At 38.3% G+C, this 20925-nt stretch overlaps 1 protein-coding gene across 4 annotated transcripts in view; it reads right to left on the bottom strand.

Moving 5' to 3' along the window:
• The window catches only part of LOC144009753 (uncharacterized), a 151014-nt gene that overhangs the window by 110639 nt on the left and 19450 nt on the right, over nucleotides 1-20925 (bottom strand). For all 4 annotated transcript variants that reach the window (XM_077509602.1, XM_077509605.1, XM_077509604.1 and 1 more), the window contains one exon: nucleotides 12679-12758. Coding sequence is in view for 2 of the 4 variants with exons in the window: in XM_077509605.1 (XP_077365731.1) it covers nucleotides 12679-12700 (22 nt within the window). In the remaining 2 variants the exon portion in view is untranslated. The remainder of the gene's footprint in view (nucleotides 1-12678; nucleotides 12759-20925) is intronic.

Below are 20925 nucleotides of genomic sequence, written 5' to 3'. Positions count from 1 at the left end.
TTACTAAGTTTTTAGATTTTTTTCTTTTCTTTTGGAATCCATTTCATCAAAGATTGAATCAATGAAATCAGCTTTTTAAAATCAGACTTAATTCTAACGTTGAACTTGAATGACCCTTTTCCACATCCACTCGAGTTACTGAAAGCGAAACGAGGACACTTAATGCGTCCTGCCCAATTTCCCAAACTCAGAAGTGTCCCGATGCCAAGCGTGGACAAATGAAGATTATGCCGAGATTATAATAAGGATGCCAAAGCCATTATCCAGTCTACTTTGACAAATGTTGTGCCTTAGTGCGAGCAGATGGGACCTAGACTTTTGGGTGGCGAATATCCGTCACCCAGTTGGCTCGAAAAGACGAGGATAAACGGCGATAAAGGTCTACCTTGTATACTTCGCCACACTTTGCGCCATTGCTTTCTCTCCATTTTGAATTTTGCTATCATAGCAGAGCGCTATACGTTCATTTTTAACGCTTAGTGATTTTATTAGGTACGCCGGGGAGTTTCTAATAAACTGTTCCTACCCCGGCGTGCCAGCAGAAAGCCGGAGCAATTTGGCTCCAGCCACTTAATTATGAGAGTGTTAAATGCCGTATGCTGCGAGCTCGGGCAAAACAAACTGGCCCGAGGCTGCGGCAAAAGGACATACATCCCCACCCAAACGCTACCACCAAGCCCTCGCCTTGCCGGTCTCGTTGTGAGGTAAAAAGGTTGAGAAGAGCTTGTTACTCAGCGGGGTCAGGGCAGAGCACTACTTAAAAAGTCATTTGGGGAATTAAAAGACACTCCCAGCTGCATGCGCACACTAAAACAGACGACTGACGTGATACGCGAGGTGACCGCTGACGAGTGGATTTGGACACAAAAAAAAAAAAAACTGGCGTAGACGGCATTTTTATTAAACCTTGCGCAAGGTCCAATTGCAGACCAAATGTATCTGTGTTAAGCCTACAATGACAAAAATGTTGAAATATTTTAAATACACAAAGTGTAATTTTTTGTTGAGTTTGATAGCAAATTTCAACTGGGAGTGGCAAAAATACTGAATTGTCAGCCAAATTGCTGCCTGTTATGAAGTGACTTGAGTTGAGTTTCTTCTTCCATGCATGTGAAAATTTGGATTCTAGCTAAATTTATGGTGCATGTTGAGATGCTAACTTTTCCAGCCTATGGAACCTCACTCCATTTTCTAAACCTTTGATCCATGAATTGTCAGTCCAACACCTAAAAACAACATTCTGTAGTTGTTTATGAAAATAAAAATACAAAGTTGAGATGCTAATTTTGCCAGCCTGAGGAACCTCACTCCATTCGATAAACCTCTCATCTCTGAAGTGCACAATACTGTGTCCATAACCTTAAAAAAATGAAAAATAAATAAATCTCCCATAAGATGCTAACTTTTCCAGCTGATGGAACCTCACTCCATTTTCTAAATCTTTGAACCATGAATTGTCAGTCCAACACTTAAAAACACATTCTCTATTTGTTGATAAAAGTACAAATAAAATGCTGACATGCTAATTTTGCCAGCCTGAGGAACCTCACTCCATTCAATAAACCTCTCATCACTGAAGTGCACAATAGACTGTGACCAAAAAAAAAAAAAATAAAAAAAAAAAAAAAAAAAAAAAAAACTCCCCCAAGATGCTACCTTTGACAGCCTGAAGGAACCTCACTCCATTTCACTTTTAACTGCCTAAAAAAAAAAAAGACGCCTTCAGGCCAGCCTAGCACCTGAAAACATCATGAAGTGATACCTAAATTTGATGGTGCACGTTGAGACGCTAACATTTTCAGAGCAGGGAACCGCACTTCATCTGCTTACTACTAATCTGCTGTTAGCATATACAGATAAAAATAACTTATATTTGTCTGCTGAAGTTTGTCAACACAGTGATGCCTCTCTTGATGCCTTTTTTTTTTTCTTGGTTCCTCAACAATGTATGCTGCCAAGTGTAGAAGTAGCACATGTCCATCAAAGTCAAGCTGATATGAGACGTGAGGCCTGCTCACGAGTTGGACGGACGGGAGTGACTCATTGGAACGGAAAAAGAATCAGCATGTTGCGAGATGAAAACATACAATGCAGTAACCAGAATATTTGAGCTAACTGAAATCTAATCCAACCTGGCTGGTGCTCCCCTATCAGTTGCCCACTTTCTTCCCCAAGGGCGACAGGTCTCAAGTTTGTCGTAGAAGTAGCCGCCTTGAAATCTTGAGCCCCCCCCCCGAGGATCCGTCACAAGTGCTTGTCAGTTATGCGGTCGGATGTGCGCTCATAACTTGTGTCAAAGCAGCGCCATCCTGTCGCCGAAGCCTCCCTCAAGCTTGAAACTAAACTCCTGCGCGTTCCGCTTTCATCTGCGATCAGTCGTCAAGCACAACAGGTAACTGCAGGATCTTTTGAGAAGATAACCCGGCCGTGTGTCCTTTCAGGTTTAGATGATAGAATGAGGTTCCTCGGACTGGAAAAGTTGACATCTCAAACAAGCACAATAATTTAGGTATCAATGGAGATACTTGCGTATTTGTTTTGTTCCAATTTAAGTGGTTTGATGAATTGAGTGAGGTTCCACAAGCTGGGAAAGTTAGCATCTCATCGGAGAGGAAGTTTCCAGGTGCTCGACTTACAAATGGATATACTTTTTGTTCGGTAGCGTTTGCACTTCATCGATAACAGTTTCAGCAAATGGAGTTAGGTTCCTCATGGTGCCAAAGTTAGCATCTCAAAGAAGAGGATGTTTTCTGCAGGTGCGGGACTGAATTGTGGACATGCTTGTTTTCAGTAGTTTTTTTTGCACTTCAGAAGAGTTTAGCAAATGGAGTTAGGTTCCCCCAGTCGGCAAAGTTAACATCTCAACCTTCACCATAAATGTAGGTGTCACTAGAGAGGATGTTTTAAAGTGCTGAGATGACTTAATTGTTTTGTAAGCTTGTTTGAGTAATTCATAGATAAGAAATTTAGTGAATAGAGTGAGGTTCCTCAAGTTGACATCGGAGGAGATGATTCCAGATGTTGAACTTATTTACATGCACACCTTTGTTTGGTAAATTGTAACTTTGTAGAGCAGAGGTTTTACCAAATAGAGTGAGGGTCCTAATGCTAGCAAGTAGCAACGTTCGCATCAATGTTTTTTAATTTATTTTATTTGTATTTATTTTATTTTTTGTTACAACTTGAGAATATGTTTTGGACTGAAATAATAATAGAGCAAATGGAGTGAGGTTCCTGAGGCTGTGAAATTTAGCATGTCAACATACTCCCAAATTCTGTACCGCTGGATTCCAAGTGCTGGACTGGCTGACATTATTTTGTTCGACAGTTTGAGCACTTCATGGATAAAAGCTTTAGCTCATATCCTCAGTTGTCGGCAGCCTTACAGTTCCGCCTTTCAGCTACGCAGACAAAGCGAGCTCCACACTGCGTCACTGTCATTCCGCTCATCCCATCATATCCACTCTGCTGCTCGCAGCCGTCAGCTCTGACGAGCTTTCACCTGAGCTGACAGGTGACTGTCCTGAGGCGGCGCAGCGCACAACAAGGGGGGTAGCCTTAAACCTGCCAACGATCTGTCAGTCCACCGCAAAAACCGTCTCTGTCATGTCATCTCCTCCACGCCAATCACGGCGACGTGTCAACTTTGTGTCAGGGAACAGTAGCGGAGGTTACAATCTAATACAACGTTGCCCTGAGCCGCAGCGTCGGGTAATTATTCCAAGGCGGGCGCAGGAATGGAAATGTTGATGGGACAAATAATTACAAATCCGATTTGTCTTCCGCACGCATTTTGCTTTTGGAGTAATTGGTTGAGTAATACAAAAGTCCAAAAAACTCCTGAGGGCAGATTCTTTAATGGTTTAGTAATAGTATGTTTTCAATTTGACACATTTTCAGGGGCCTCGAGCTACGATTTTGTTCAAGTATTACGTTTTGATAGACATGCTTCTGTTGCCGTTGTAATCTCAATTTGCGTTCTAAAATCTGTCCATCCGTGTATGGCTAATGGAACTGATACGTCCTAAAGGCAACTGACAAAACTAAAATGCAGAAATAGTGCACATTACTTGATTTGCCCACTGAAATGAATGAAAATACATTTAATCAGTTCAATAAAAAGTTTTTTAACAAGGAAAAATAGCACTCCACAATCTTGTATTTTAGATAAATAGACTAAAGTTTCATACAGTTGATTCAGTGTGCTGCTCCCATCTTGGCCACTGGGAGGCAGTACTGTGTAATACAGTCATGCAGACACAAATGAAGAATAGACCTCTTCTACTACTACTCAGTAAGTTGCTGTAATAGAGAACAAAGTGTATAAATGACTGATTATCGTGACATTATCTTTCTACATTTTCTACTCATAATTCCTATTTTTAAAAAATCATTTGCTTAAAAGGTCTGTAAAAGCGCGACTATCGATCTAATCATTAGCATGTTAAGATTTTCCATTATATGTTAGCATTAAGAAAGCAAAGTGTTGTAGTTTGGCTGTTTTAAAAACATTGAATTATCTTTGTTTAGTTTGACTACAAGTGGCATTAATTCAATAGTTTACTCCTCAAAGTCAGTCTTGGGAGGAAAGGTTTTGGGTATATATGGTCAACTGAAACCAATCTCAACCTTGAGCGAGATTCGCCAGCACATTGGCTTGTTGTTGTCCTTCTCGTGATTAGACAGAGATTCATTTGAGGAATGGTAAAGGTTGCGCTGACCTAGCCCCGTAATCACACATTTTTGGATGGGGGAGGCAGTCCGTGCCATATGGCTAACGATCACAACAATACATCAATTTCAGCCACGGCTTCATCTTTTATCCGGGAAATTAGGATTTTTTTTTATTTTTTTTTACCCCCCTCTGCTCGTTATAATTCCGCTCAATTGTCTTGTTTTTCCCGAGACCTCATTTACAAACGCAGTTTTACAGAGTTTGAAACAGCGTGCTAATGATGACGTATTCATTGATTAAATAACGGTTATGAGTGGAAGACCCTCGCCGCCCCACCCTCCAAGAATGTAAATGAGTAACCTTTAGGAGGGCGCAGTGGCAGATGGGCAGTAACCGGAATGGGGATGGAGTTTGGCTTGAATAAATATCTGCTGGTCGCGGACCTTAAATATTCTCCAAAATGAGATCACCGAAAAGATTTTGGACTTTGCCAATCGCCGTCGTCTCCATTTGGCTTCGTGTAAATGTGAAAAAGTGAATCAAGTGAGAAGAATCCAATATTTCCCCCGCAGCCTTCACCCAACACGGCGGCCTGTAGCTTCTTGCAAAAAAAATAAATAAAAAAAATTAAAAAAAAAAGACCGTTTTAATGCTAACTTGGCAGCGGGTTAAAGTGACCTTGGGTTTGTGTGTACACACGAGTTACGGGATGACGCGGCCCTTGTGACCAAACCAAATTAAGCAGCTGTCACCGCCTACCTGCAGCTCCGAGCCGGCCGATGATGATCAACTTATGAGCGGTCGGGGAGCGCAAGCGCTCTCCCTCCTCACATTTTCATTCCCAATCTATGATTACAGCATTTTTCGTTTGCTTTTGAAGCAACACTGACTACAAAAAACGAGAGCGTGTTTTTGTTATGTGCTGAAGGTTGGATCCCAAAGCGCAGACACAAATAAGGTTTTAACTATTTATTCACATCGAGAGGCGTAGAACAAACTTGACTAGACGAGAAACAAAGAGAGATGCACAGAGGGACAGAAAGCAATAATCCGGCAAACACAAACACTTCTTAGAATGCTACTACAGACAGTGAATCGATCTGATTGGTTGTCACTAAGTAAAGGATTAAAGATTGACATCACACAGGTCCTGATATCACATAGCGTCTTTCAGTTCAAAACAGACACTTGACCTCACGGTCGGTCATGAACCCAGCTTAACAGGTCATGAACTCAAGCTCCACTAGACAGACTCCACCATGAATAATTGAAAAGAAATGCAAACACTTCGGATTCCTCGTATGTAAACATTCTAATCCTGAGGGGGAGATGACAAAAGGTAAAAGCGAGGTGACGGAAACGAAAGGACGAAAGGAACCAAGCGTTGGAAGCAAACATGGTGAAGCAGCATTTAGCTGTTATGCTGCACACAAATGTAACAAGCTGCCAACTGTGAGCTCATTTTAGGTTGTTCACTGGCTAACAGTTAGCTAGTGTCAACATTGTTGAGTGCATTTTTATTTTGTTACAATTTAATCGCTGCATTTGGTTTGTCACGTCTGTAAATGATTATGTAATGTCAATCTGGCGTCAAAAATGACGTGGTGACGCGTGGTCGTCGTTGACTCACATCATTTGACTTGCTAATTTGCGCTTTCAGAGTCAGATGCTGTTGAAAATGCATGTAATTCAAGGCTTATTTCTACCAAATTAAAAGATAACATACAAACAATATTCTATGAAAGCATGTTGAGCATATATATGTGCTTGATCAATTATGAGGAAATGATCAATAAATGTCTTAGTTGATATTTTTAAACATTAGTAATAAATGTATTTAGTAGCAAGGTAACATGTATCATACAGAAACGATTTTTGAGGGTATGTTTGAATGTCAATAAAATTGTAAATGGGGGGAATCAGATAATTTCAGATTATTATTTTTTTAACAATTTGAAGAGCTAATATCGGTGGATATAATCACCAGGCCAATTATTAATTCAATATTCAAGTGTTATTTATTCAAGAATTTATTGCCTGCAATTTTTAAAAAAAAAATTTCATGATTCATTCATTCATTCATTTAGGGCTGCTCGATGATGGAAAAAATAATCCCGATTATTTTATTTTGGTAAAAATTGAAATCACGGTTATTCAGACGATAATTATTATTTGGTACAAAACAAGAAAACGTTTAAACATTTTAAAAAATGAAGACAAATGAAATTAGTTGAAACACTATAATTATGCAAGTTCCTTTTGGACCAAACAAGATTTATTAAATTAGTCATTAAAAAAAAAAAAAAAAAAAAAAAAAAAAAAAAAAAAAAAAGTGCAAATAAATAACTCAAAATTAGTATGAATAATCTTTTGTTTATGATTGCACCGATTTTGTAATTATGGAGTGTAATAATTGGATTTGAAATTGAATTTCGATTAATTGTACTGCCCTACAATCATTAGGTTATTTTCCACCCAACGTAAACGAAAAAATACAGATCTGACATTAATAGCAGATCGACTAATGAGACAACAGACAAAGAGGAGAGTGGAATTTGCATGTGTCTGTACACAGTGGGGGGGAGGGGGGGGGGATTATGTCAGAAGGAGCCCTCCAGATCAAATAGCCGCACGCAGCTTGACAGCAGGTAAATGATGTGTCAAAGCGCGGGATGCATTTCAATCCTCGCATATTTTCCAAAAGGCTCCCCGCCGTTTTCCGCCCGCAAACACAAGCACTCCACGCTAACTGTTTCTGATTAAAATGTCAATAAGGCGGCGGGGCCCTTTCATCTCTCGGGCCCCGAGCTGTCCGTCTCCTCTTCCCGACCACATCCGAGCGGCGGGGGGTTACATCGCGCGACACGGACGTCCGTTTATCCACTCTGAGGACTGGTGTCGGGTAATAATCCGCGTCTCTGGGGAGTGTTTAGCCTGATGGGAAAAGCTGATTGGGGCAAAACACCAAGCCCCCCACCTCCCACTCCGCCCCGCAATTGTAATCAGACCGCTGCAGGTGGCTGCGGAGGTAAACACTTCTCTGGGGATGAAGAGGGAGAAACAAACAAACAAACAAATAGTCCCCTTTATGTTGCTTATAAAGGATTGGTTAAGTCCAAACACAGCCACATCCCCAGTTATGAGGGTGTGTACACTTTTGCAACCAGATTCTCAGTTTATTTTTTTCCAGTTGAGCTGTACAGGTTATGTTTAGAAAGGATTTTTTTTTTTAAATCACAAAAAGCTAGCATTTTAACAGGGGGTGTAGACTTTTGCAACAGGAAAACCTCAAAAAAACAAAAAAAAAAGAAAGAAACGCGAGAATGAGAAAATAAAAGGCGGGATATGGCAGGCGGCAGCTGTATCCACAGATGCTCGTGTTAAAACATCCTTATTCACGTGTTCCCCTCCGCTTGTTTGTTTGCTGCTAATTTAGCCTTTAAACATCGAGGGGGGGGAAGAAAAAAAAAACAAAAAAAACACGCTGCTTTGTTGTCATACTAACAAGGCAATTAGCAATCATTACACATCTCGGGACTGCCTACAGGCGCGGTCAACAATTCCCTCATTTCTAACGTCTTCTTTAGCTCATTTATTCTCTCCTGTATTTAATAGCGTTCTCATTAGCTACGCTAAGTGTAGCGAAGAAAGAAAGAGGGACAGCAATCCACATAAAAATGTCAGATTAAGACAAAAAAAACTAAGATAAATTGATGCTAAATAAATTGATTGTGATTGAAGTTGTTCTCAAAATGATTTCGTAGGACTTTGGAGCAAAAAAAAAATTGCCTGAAAGTCCGCTAGCTTAAGTACTAAGTTTGCTAGCTTAAGTGTGGAAAAATAAGAAAAAAAAAAAAGTTCAATTAACACAAAATGGGAAAAAAAAAAAAAAAAGATAAATTGATTGTGATTAAAGTTGTTCTCAAAAGGATTTAGTAGGACTTTCAAAAAAAAAAAAAAAATGCCAGAAAGTCAGCTAACTTAAGTATGAAGTTTGCTAGCTTAAGTGTGGGGGAAAATAAGCAAACAAATGTTTGATTAACACACATGACAAAAAATAAGACAACAAATTGATGCAAGCCTGGTTGTTATAGTATTCAAGTTGCTCTCAACAGGATTTAGTTGGACTTTGAACAAAAAATAAATAAATAATGCCCGATAGTTAGCTAGATAAATGCCTACAAAAAAACACAAGTATCACAAGTAGGGGTGTGAATTGCCTAGTACCTGACGATTCGATTCGTATCACGATTCACAGGTCACGATTCGATTCGATACCGATTAATCCCGATACGAATGGTCACGATTCGATACCGATTAATCCCGATACGAATTTATAAGTCGATTGTTGCGATTTTTTTCCATTCAAATTTAGAAAATACTATCAGTAAATTTGTACATGTACACTGTAAGATTTGTATGAATATATTTATCTAAAACTTGAGGCTTATAACCGTGAGCCACTGTACACAAACAGTTTGCAATCTGTTTCACATTTGAACAGCATTAAAATAAAAATATTAAGGCTTAATGTGCCGTTCATATAACATTCTTCCATGCTCAAGGTGTGAATCCTTAAAAAAAAAAAAAAAAAAAAAAATCGATTCTGCCGATTATTGAATCGATTATTGATTCGAGAATCGCGCGATGTTGTATCGCGATATATCGCCGAATCGATTTTTTTTTAACACCCCTAATCACAAGTATACCATTCCATCTCGCAAATGGAAATTGAAGAACAAAATGTCTGAACGACTTAAAAAAAAAAAGGTCTACCGCAAAATTTTTGCGTTTTTAAAAGATGAAATATAGCACAGTTGACCTTGAGTGTCCCAACTTATGATTTTTTTTTTTAAGATGAGCCATTATTTTGCTTTGACTTGCAAGCACAAACTTTAGCCTTTCGTCCACTTCATATGCTAATGCTATTCGAATGCTAGCTTGTGATATTTTAATACAAACAGTGCAGCAACTCATTCACACGTTTTTATATAACGGCTCAGCCATATATTCTTTGTCCTCTGCAAGGAGCTGAGACGTCCATGCAACATTTGCCAGCCAAAAAAAAAAAAAAAAACACTAAACACCATAGACAAAAGACACACTATTACCATCTCGCAGCATCCAAAATGAAGTCAAAGCATTCATCCTGATGACACAACAGACCGTCCGTGGCCTCATTTCCTTATGCACGTTCATCTGGCTTGGGACCGCACTGCACAGGGGGAGGGTGGGGAGGAGCCTCGCTGCGGACAAGAGTCCCCGGGGCCAGGCCCTCTGTTCGCGGGGTCCTCAGGGGGCCGCCTCCCCCTCCCAATCCCCCGTTTACCTGCTTCAGTTCATCTGAGCGGCCATGACGGCCATATGCGAAGCAACGGGAAAAGCAGACGCACTTTTCCACACTGGGCATCAGTAAAACAACGGAAGTCACAAAAGATTCGCTAGCTGACGTCCTAGCGTGACCTCGTTAGTGTTAGCCTGTCCGACTGTTGTCGAGGTATAGATATGCTGATCGCACAACACACTCACAGATGTGATCTGAGCAATTCCTCGACCGCTCATCTGCCGGACGATATACGGCGCGTCAGGATACTTTGACATGACAGAACCTCGTCCGCCCGCCTGCGTGTCCCTTCGCATCTCACCAAGACAAGCCTCGTCACCCGCGACAGGCCGGCTGTCAATCAAACACGCCCACACAGCAGCATATACATACAGCGCTACTGCAACACTTAACTCCATTCTTCCCTAGTGGGAAAAACAGAATTCATTCCGTAATATGTTCGGGTCAAAGTGTGGCTGTCGCGCAAGCAGGAAAAGAAGTACAAACAAGATATACTGTAGCTACAAGCAGGTGCCGGAATCATTAATGGGAGAGGGAAGAAAGAAAAACATACTGCAGTATATACTGTATACAAATAAAAAATGTAATTATTTAAAAAATAAAAATAAAAAATAAAAAACTACAAAAATAATCACAAAATATGATTCATCAAGCATATTCAGATAAACACTAGGAAAAGTCATCAAATGACAAAATATACCAAAATAAATTACTAATAAAAACATAAAAATAAAATTAAAATAGCATTTAATATAAAACTCTAATTGAAACAGCATATCAAATAATTTAAATTCAAAAATATTTAAAAGTATGCATATGCAAATAGGTACACAAATAATGTCAAATATTGAATTAATTTAAAATATTGATTGAAATAATATTTAGACATTAACATTGGAAAAATAAAAAGTATATCTGATGTAAAAAAAGAAACATAAAAATAAGAATGTCAATACTAATTGACAAATAAAAATAAAATAAAAACTTTCCAAGACCTATTTTAACTTTTTTATCCAAGCATAGAAATAAAATATTTTGAAAAAACAAGAACATTTTAATTATTAATTTAATTTAAAATTATATTAAATTTTTACTTATTTTGCAATTATATTTTATAATAATTAATTTTAATTATAGTCATAACATAATTGTTTTTTTTAAATTATAAAATAAGATTAAAACGATTTTATAGCAAGAGTAAAAAAATTAATGAATAAAAAAATACATTCTAATATTGCAAAAAAAAAAGAAAAGTATACCAAACAGACATTCCCATTGGAAAATTGAAAATAATTTGAAAATATGGAATTATTTAAAAAAAATATATATATTTATAAAAACGGCGGGTGACTGGTTAGCACGTCTGCCTCCCAGTACTGAGGACTCCGGTTCAAGTCCAGGCTCCGGCTTCCTGGGTGGAGTTTGCATGTTCTCCCCGTGCCTGCGTGGGTCTTCTCCGGGTACTCCGGTCTCCTCCCACATTCCAAAGACATGCATGGCAGGTTAATTGGGTGCTCTGAATTGTCCCTAGGTGTGCTTGTGAGTGTGGATGATGTTCGTCTCGTGTGCCCTGCGATTGGCTCCCATGGACAAAATGTACAATGTCGTTCAGCGTCAAGGGGGGGGGGTCTCAGTTAGCGGGCCCCCGCATAACGACTAATCAAGCTCCTCTCCTCGTACCCTTCAGGAGACCATCCCCTTGTGTTCGAGGTGGGGGTGCAGAGAAAGGGAAATATGATGCTTTATTTCTAATCATCGTAAATTACGGGCATCCATCAGGTGAGGCTCAAATTAAAACGCCTGCGTTGACAAAGCAATGGCAACGCTCGGCCTGTGAATCAGTCTGATTTAAAGCCAAACAGATACACTTTAGGTCATTGGGGAGCAACACGGGAATTAGTAGCATAGCTAGTAGCTGTAGCTAGCTCGCTAAAGCTAAACAGCGACATAAGAGATTAAAAAATAAACACTTGAAAACTTAATACATCAAAATAAAAAATAATACGAGGATGGATAATGAATGAATGATTCATATCAGATAATAAAAAAATACTATACCTCAAGCATCGACACCCCGCACTGACTTTGCATTAACCAAGTCAAATCCAATAAAGTAAAAGCAATCCCTCCTTTTTTTCAAGGTAGTATTATTGTAACCTTAAGTGAAGTCGAGGTTGGGTCACAGATTTAAGGCCTCTGAAGTCAAACTGTAAAATGTCAGAAAACTAAAAGCCACTTTATTGTTGCAAACTTGTGAAACTAATTTGTGTAATTGATCAAATTATCAGTTTAAGTGCACTTCGCTTAACATGTACTTTAAAGGAAAAAAAACGTCTTATGATTAAAGGCAGCGGTCATTAAACACGAGTGGTCGAGCACAATGGAATTTCTACACTTCATCAAATAAGTGCGCCAATTAACTAAGTGAGATCCTTAAGAGTGGGCGAGGGGCTGCCAAAGGGTACGAAATACAATAAAAGTGACCACAGCAGAATTATTATTGTTATGAAGGAAGCGTGGGCGTAAAAGAAAAGTTCAACACGCCCTTTTTTATGGCAAATATTTTTCACAATTTAAGTGTGTCTGGTTCGAGACACAACCACAATTAACTATACAAGGGATATTTGACATAACATTTGAACACCGTCTTCAGACTCACCTGTTTTCTGGTCACCTGGCATCCGAATGTCAATTTCAGTCGAGTCAGTAGAGGGCAGTACAGCACAAAATGGCAGCAACCTGACAGACGAAAATGGATTGATTAATGTACTTCATTTGCATTCCATAACACATATTGCAAATATTTCACAATTACTAAATGACTGAGTAAAGAAAATACACCTGTGAGTACTGTTGTGAAATGTCCATGAGTATTAATGCTATTTTTAGCCGGTCGATGGCATTTTGCGTTGTGTTAGCATTATGCTAGCAGGCTTTCCTAAGGCAAAGTTGTGTGGTTGTTACAAATACATGACAGGTGATTGTTTTTTATTTTATTTGTTTGTTTTAGCTGGAGGACAATTTGAAGAAACATCAACAGGAGAGTTCTTATGACTATTCTGGAGGACGAGCGGGCTTAAAAGGGAAGCCGAACAAACAGTTTTGATGCTAAATGTTTTTTTTTATCACTCCCAAGAAGAAATGTGGCGATACCCCGGGTCGGTTTTGCACTTGGTCCAATAGGGACAGCAGCAGCTCTCCCTACCCAGATTAGTGTTATATCGAGCAGATGGCGCCTCCATTTTGAACTTTTGCACTGGTGCAAAAAAAAAAAAAAAGCTTGGGCCCGTTTTCTTCTTCTTCTTCTTCTTCTTCCTGGCGTCACTGACAGAAGCTGCGCATCAGATGAAGGGGATGTGTGAAATAGCGTCGGGCGCTCAGGACACAAACACGACGGCGAGGGAAGAAGAGGCGCGCGGTGCGGAGGACGAACATGCTGCTCTGTCACATGCTCATCGGCTAAGTCATCCGACAAACGGCGGCGCGCACGCAGATATTGTATTCAAAATATTGGCGGAAAAATCATTTCATCAGGACACCTACAGTGGTACCTTGAAAAAAAAAAAAAAAAAACGTTATACTAGGGGTTTCAAAATTAGTGCGTCAATTTTGAGTTGCGTTAATTTTTTAACGCGCGATTCATGACCATGTCAAAATTTAGCAGTAAAAAAAAAATCATAATAATGCATATACTTGTGGAGACTGGGGTCAAGTTGTATTTTACAACTTTAAAATTGTGCAGAATTTCACAAGTTACTTCATGTTAAAGATTAGGCAGCTCTTCATATGAAAAGAAAAATGCACTGAGCAGTCACCAACGTCTTACAAATGCAATTATGCCATCTAGTGGCAGAAAAATGAACACAAATCAATATCACATTTTTTTTCTACAGTACATCTTTTTAATTTTAACTCGATTTTATGAAGTATTATTAAATTACTGTATCAATGGAAAAAAAGATGCAGCCATATTTCACTAACAATGCAAAAAATATATATTTAACATTTAGAACAGATATTTTTTTTGATTAACCAGAGGTTAATGATTGATGTCATGCGATTAATTAAATTTAAAATTTTAATCTTATGACACCCCCAATATATACCTATTTATGTGTATAAATATACTGTACCTATACAGGAAATTAGAATATTGTGATAAAGTCCAATATTTTCTGTAATGCAATTAAATAAGCAAAAATGCCATACATTCTGGATTCATTACAAATCAACTGAAATATTGCAAGCTTTTTATTTTAATATTGCTGAATTTATGATTAAGAAAACTCAAATCTCAAAATATTAGAATATTTCCTCAGATCAAGTAAAAAAAAAAAAAAAAAAAAAAGTCCTAATCAGCAATATTAAAACAACAAAAGGCTTGCAATATTTCTGTTGATATGTAATGAATCCAGAATGTATGGCATTTTTGATTATTTAATTGCATTACAGAAAATAAACGACTACCATAATATTCTAATTTTCTGAGACAGTCCTGTGTACGTACACTTATACTGTACAAAAATAGTACAACATCGTACTTTATTCACTTACAGTAATAATAGAAGTATTGTGTTTACATGACTATTCCACTGCCCCTAGTGGTCAATGTTGGCATATCAAAAACAGCAGTAATACAAGTCGTATTGTGTTTACATGACTATTATACTGCCCCTAGTGGTCAATGTTGGCATACCAAAAGGCGCACAAAATCGAATTCAAATTTATTTACATTTTATTCAATTATATTGAATATAAAGGACAGTATTATACAGTTTCTTTATTTTTAAAAAAATGACACTTGATTTGGTTTATTAGGCCAGAGAAAACAATGCGGTGTGCCCAATCTGGCCCCTGGGTCATAATTTTGACGCTCAGTGCTCACTGATCTGAGGTCTGTCAACAGTCCAAAAATGGAGTGTCCCCTCGCCAGCCCACCACCCACTCCCATTAGTATCGTCATGTTCTCGCGGCTTGTCCTGGCAGGCCCCCTCGCCCACGCCACGTCACCACAATTGGATCGTGATTCGGTCAGACGAAATATGGAAATGAGGCGGCGGCGACGTTTGACTGACAAAGTGACTTTTTTTTTTTTTTGGAAGGGGCCCCGTGCCCATTCCAGTCAGAGTTTATTGAAGGTGATTTTGATCTCCTCGATGAGGACGGCGCCATCTGTCACCTTGATTGCATGGCGGCCTCTCCGGGGGGAGCGCCGTGGCTCCTGATCGTTTACAGATTGCGCCGCTTGCGCCTCCATAAGGGCCACATGCGCGGGGCCAGATGGTGAGCATACACGCTTATTATGAGTCTTTATCTCTGTGCAGGAAGGAGTGGAACCATTAGGCCTCCCTCAGGATCCCCCCCCCACCACCCAGCCCCTCGCCACCCTCCTCGCTCGAGCCGTGCTGTTCTTCCGCAAATACACTCTCCTCTTCCTCTTCTTCACACACAGACTTTTGTCAAAAAAAAAAAAAATGCACACATGGAGTCGGGGCATGTGATGGCTGTGTTAAAGCATCTGCACACAAGGACACACGCGCGCCAACACCTGTTTCTAATACTGAATAGTGTTAGGTGAGGAAGGGGGTGATGTAATAGGTCACTTTTGACATACAACAGTATAGTTCTTCAACTAAAATTAAAATTATTTATACCAACGATGCATAATTGTTAGAATTAGTCGAAGCAACCGTAACGTTCGGCGCACTTTGTTTTAATTGAATTCAGTAGCTCTTTGCTGCCACAAGAGGGAGCCAAATTTGGAGAACCACGTAAAGAGGAGGCGGAAACCTCACATGTCCAAATATGGGCAATTTCCTGTTTTCAGCAAATTGATAATATTGGTCAGGGTTATTATCAATTTGTTTTTTTTATTATAGTTATGCTTCGTTTAAGTTTAGTTTAATATAAAGAGTATTTCATCACCCTCTTAAAATAATTCATTTTTTTGCCTAAATCATCTACTAATGATGAAAATGCTTCAATTGTGTGTTTCCTGAAAAATCTGAAAAATTGACTTGGGCGATTATTTTTAACGATACTGGCAATATCGTGATATTGCGATATTAAATCTCCCACAATATATTGTCATCGTCGTCATGTCACGATATTAAAAGCAGCACATCTGTTAAAAAAAATAAAAAAATAGAAAAATAAAAAAAGTCAGGTTGATTTCCATTTGTGTAGTTCTAGCACCCTCTGGAGGCTACTTTTTCAGTACAGCTTAATTTTCACAAGGCATGTTTTGGCCCTGATGCATTTCAAATCCACGCAGGTCAGATGAAGGGGAACGTAATATGCTTGTAAACCGAGTTAATATGTGGAGTAAGTGCCTCAATTAATACATTATATTTTTTCATATATACATAATATTTATATTTTTATAAAAAAAAATTCATTGCTGTATAACCACAATATTGTGGGGTATTTTTGTATGAGTTCTTTTTTTTTTAACAATATTGTGACTTTTTATATCGCCATCCTCCCCACAATATCGTGATAATTATATTGTGGTCTTCATATCGTATCGTGATGTTTGGATATTGTTACATCCCTATTTTTCAAGCGTCAATTATAGTATATATTAGTATAAGTATATATAGTATAAGATGAGATCAAAGTATTTCGTTATAAACTACAATTCCCAAAAAACAGTATTCTATTAAAATACAGAATTAAATAATTTTTTTTTTAAAAGTTTCGCTTTCATTGGTTTCAGAAATGTAAGCTAGTTTCAGTAAGATAAGTGTTTTGTTTTTTTTGAGACATTTTTAAATTTATTGCTTACAAAATGTGTTTCAAAAATTTTGTTTTGTAGATTATAATAACCTTAGTCCCCGCGTCGCCTGCACTTTTTACATACCGTATTAACTAAATTGGGGAAAAGCTTACAAAAACTCTACTAACTCTATTAAACAGCGCTATTAAACTGTCGTAAAACTACTCTCCTCACTCTGTGGGAGCCGTGCAGCATTATGGCGCCGCAAGATTGGAAGTCTGGATGCCCCCCCCCAACTAAGTTTTGATCGCCGTACTGCTTTGTTGCATAAGAACTGGAACTGAACCTTTGAAAAAGAGTTTGAGGAGATGTCATATTGTTTTTAGTGGGGGGGGGGTAATAGGAGTGCTATCGAGTGCTAACAATCCGGTGCCACGAAGGGGAAAACTGACGACGGCGGCGACGAGGACACAAACGTGCGCCCATGCGCGCGTCTTAACGACACACTGGCTCCAAGTGGAGTCTGTTGTCCCAATCCTTGACATATGCCCCTCATGACCAGGAGGGCTGCAACGTCAGCGCCTATTTGTCATGCTCGTTCGCCACCACGCTGATTTTTTGGTGAGGTAATATCCCACTAAGATTAACTGATTTTTTTTTCTTTAATTTATTCTCAGTGTCCTCTTCATTGTTCTTACTTGCATTTGGTGACCCCGAAGGCCAGAGGCTGCACTTTTGAGGACAACAGCCGGCTAGCTATAAGCATGTATAACGCCCCCCCCACCCCACCCCACGTCAGACTTGTGCACATGCAGTGTACAAACTGACATACTGTACGCCAGCCTGTGGTCACAAGGCAGCTCCGGGCTATGCAAATACACAAACGAGCTTTCACTGCTGCCTAACTTAATTTTTTAACTTGAAAATTACAGTTGGGACATATTCTAAACGGATCCGAAAATGATGTCTATTGTTGTTATTTATACCATCATCACAGGAAATAAAAGTCGTCCCAGATTCTTCCACACCAGCAGGCACTGTGACATCACCCAACATGAAGGTCATTAGGACCTTGGGGGCAAGCTATTACTGGGCATCGCCTGAAAAGCGGGTCCAAAGCACATCGGTGGGATATCGCAGACCTGTTCCAAGATTCTAAAGATGTCACAGCGAAAAAGGCAGCATTTACATTAAAAACCTCGGTGGGCAAACGCAGCCTGCAGCATGCCAACATGGTCCTACTGAGACGCTTTCATTTGTCATACCGGGGTCACTTTACAACAAAAATATGGGGCAAGGAGTCGGAGAATATTCCAATAAAAGGTCATCTATCTTCTGTAGACACAACTTAATTGTCATGACAGTGAAATGTTGCTTAACTCTTTGACTGCCAAACGTTATCCAAAAAACATTTTCACTCATCTTTCAAAGCAAACAAAATATTGTGCGCTATGACTACATAAACGTGGTGGATACCATATGAACGATTGGATTCCATGACAAAAAAAAAAAAAAAAAAAAAAAACTATGTTTCTACGTTATTCTTTGGTCATCACCATTTGAAAATAGGTCATTTGAGTGACGTAAGAGAAAACGAACTTTGTGTGAAAAGATGAATTTTTTGCACAACTGACTTTGACACTAATATTTTTTTTGTGACAAAGGCTTTGATCATTCACACCATCCTTGAAAACGTTCTATTGCATCAGATTTGTCACTTTTCATTGTAATTCGATACACCGGCAGCCCATTGATGAGGTAAAATGCCATCTGCTGGCCATAGTTAGTAGCTGTTTTTGATTTCACAACCCCAATGACAAGGCAGGTGCCGCAAAAGTCATTGTGCTGCCCATTGAGGGGGGGTTGGGGGGAACAAAAAAAAACAAAAAACGTAATAAACGTCAATTAACGTTTATGGCCTTATTCATTAGAATACGTCATTAAACGTTTTTGATGGTCAAAGAGTTAAAAGTATTTTGGGATCATTTGTAGTATAAAGGAAGGAGGACCAAAACTGCCAAAATTAAAATTAAATAAATGATTGAATAAATAAATAAATAAAATGACAAAGTGACAATAAAAACGGATATAAAAAATATCATTCAAAAATTAAATAAAAAATATAAATGTAAATAAAAAAACAAATGAACAAAAGTAACAATACAAAAAAATAAAAAAATGAGATTTAAAAAAAATATAAAAATGTTGAAACAAATAAGAAAATATATAAATAGGAATTAAATATAAATCAATAAATAAAACACTGTGCGCTCACATTTATTTCATGTTGCAGACGCGTTGTCAGGTCGACATTTATTTTTTATATATATTAGGGGTGTGAATTGCCTAGTACCTGACGATTCGATTCGTATCACGATTCACAGGTCACGATTCGATTCGATACCGATTAATCCCGATACGAATTTATAAGTCGATTGTTGCGATTTTTTTCATTCAAATTTAGAAAATACTAATCAGTAAGCTTGTAGAGTGTAAGATTTATATGAAAATGTATTATTGATTTATCTGAAATTTCAGACTTATAGAGGTTGTAATCTGTTTCATGTTTGAACAGCATTAAAATAAAATAAGGCTTAATGTTCCGTTCATATAACATTCTTCCATGCTCAAAAAAAAAATAAAAAATAAAAATAAAAAATAAAAAAATTGGATTCTGCCGATTATTGAATCGATTCGAGAATCGCGCGATGTAGTATCGCGATATATCGCCGAATCGATTTTTTTAACACCCCTAATATATATATATAACATTTTTGAATTACATTTTTTTAATCCGTTTTTGTTTTCCCTCTTATTTATTTTTGATTTTGGCAGTTTTGGTCCTCCATATAAAAGGCAGACATGGTACCCCCTAGTGGACGCTTCAAGCTAGTGCTGGCATTAAACGAATCACTCAGTTAATTATATAATTAATTAACCTGATTTCCATTACAGTAAATGAAAAAGGAAAATCCTGTGGTGCACCTCTGCGCGAATTTTGATCAAAACCATAGCAACGATGGATTCCTCGCATGTTTTATTGGCGAAACTAGTAGTTGAGACCACGGGAGCGTCGTCATTTGTAGGGAGAAAAAAAAAAACGTCATTTTTGTTTGCCTTGGCTCGGAGAGCACATACGCACACTCTCAGCCTTTTTCACCCCTCTGCATCAATCTGTTCCCAAGCTGTTTCCACATTTGGGCCCAGTTTGCCAGGCTTATTCCTTGGCAGGGGCAACGGGGATGATTACTGCACGTCTGCGTCCACCTTTAGACGCTACTCCAACGCGCGGGCTGAAAAAAACGACGACGATTACGCACATAATCATTCTTTCATATCCAAAAGTCTTTCTCTCGCGGTCTGCCTCCATAAATGACAGTTGTGGCGCAAATATCGCCAAACTCGTCAGACAGCTGCGGCCCATTAAAAAGTGTTATGCTTGCTGATTCCCGACAGCGCGCGCATGCGTTCCGTCGTCACGTGGCGCCAAAATCCAGCGCCAGCAATTAGCCCGGATGAAATGTTTAATTGCGCCTTAATTTCCATCACATTTGTCTGTCAGACGCAGACGTAGTCTGTCCTTAACGAATCGAATTAGGCGGCCTGAGACGGACGCTAACATGACAGACAGGCGGTGGCAAATGTTAACATTTTCGGGGGTTATACTTTTCAAATGACAGTCTCAAGTCTCAGGACTTCAACAAGTCAGAAACAGATTTGTTGGTCAAGTAGGTGGAAAAAAATCGAGATTAAAATTTGGAGTGTTAAACTAATAGAAACATGGCTGCATCTTTTAGTCATTGATCCAGTAATTTCATAATAATTCATAAAATTGAGTTAAGATGAAAGATGTACTTATATTTTCCCAATAAAAATTATTTGTTTACGCCCATTCTGGAAATGCTACTCAACTATTTTTTGCCATATTTGCCTTTTTTTTTTATATTAAACAATAAACACTTTTTTTTTTGTTTTATTTATTTATTTTTAATCTTGTAAGTCTTTCCATTTTAATTTTAATTTTGTGTTTTATTTATTTATTTTTAATCTTGTAAGTCTTTCCATTTTAATTTTAATTTTGTCAAAACAGACTGTCGAAAATATCAAATTATAATTTTGTAAAATACTTTAGTTTCCAAATTGTTCTATATTGTTTTGTTAGCAAAACATTTATAGCTGTGTATTTTT

This window comes from Festucalex cinctus, chromosome 20 (genome assembly GCF_051991245.1).
Source record: "Festucalex cinctus isolate MCC-2025b chromosome 20, RoL_Fcin_1.0, whole genome shotgun sequence".
Taxonomy (NCBI): domain Eukaryota; kingdom Metazoa; phylum Chordata; class Actinopteri; order Syngnathiformes; family Syngnathidae; genus Festucalex; species Festucalex cinctus.
The sequence above is the reverse complement of the archived record's forward strand: the minus strand, read 5'-3'. Positions and strand labels throughout refer to the sequence as shown.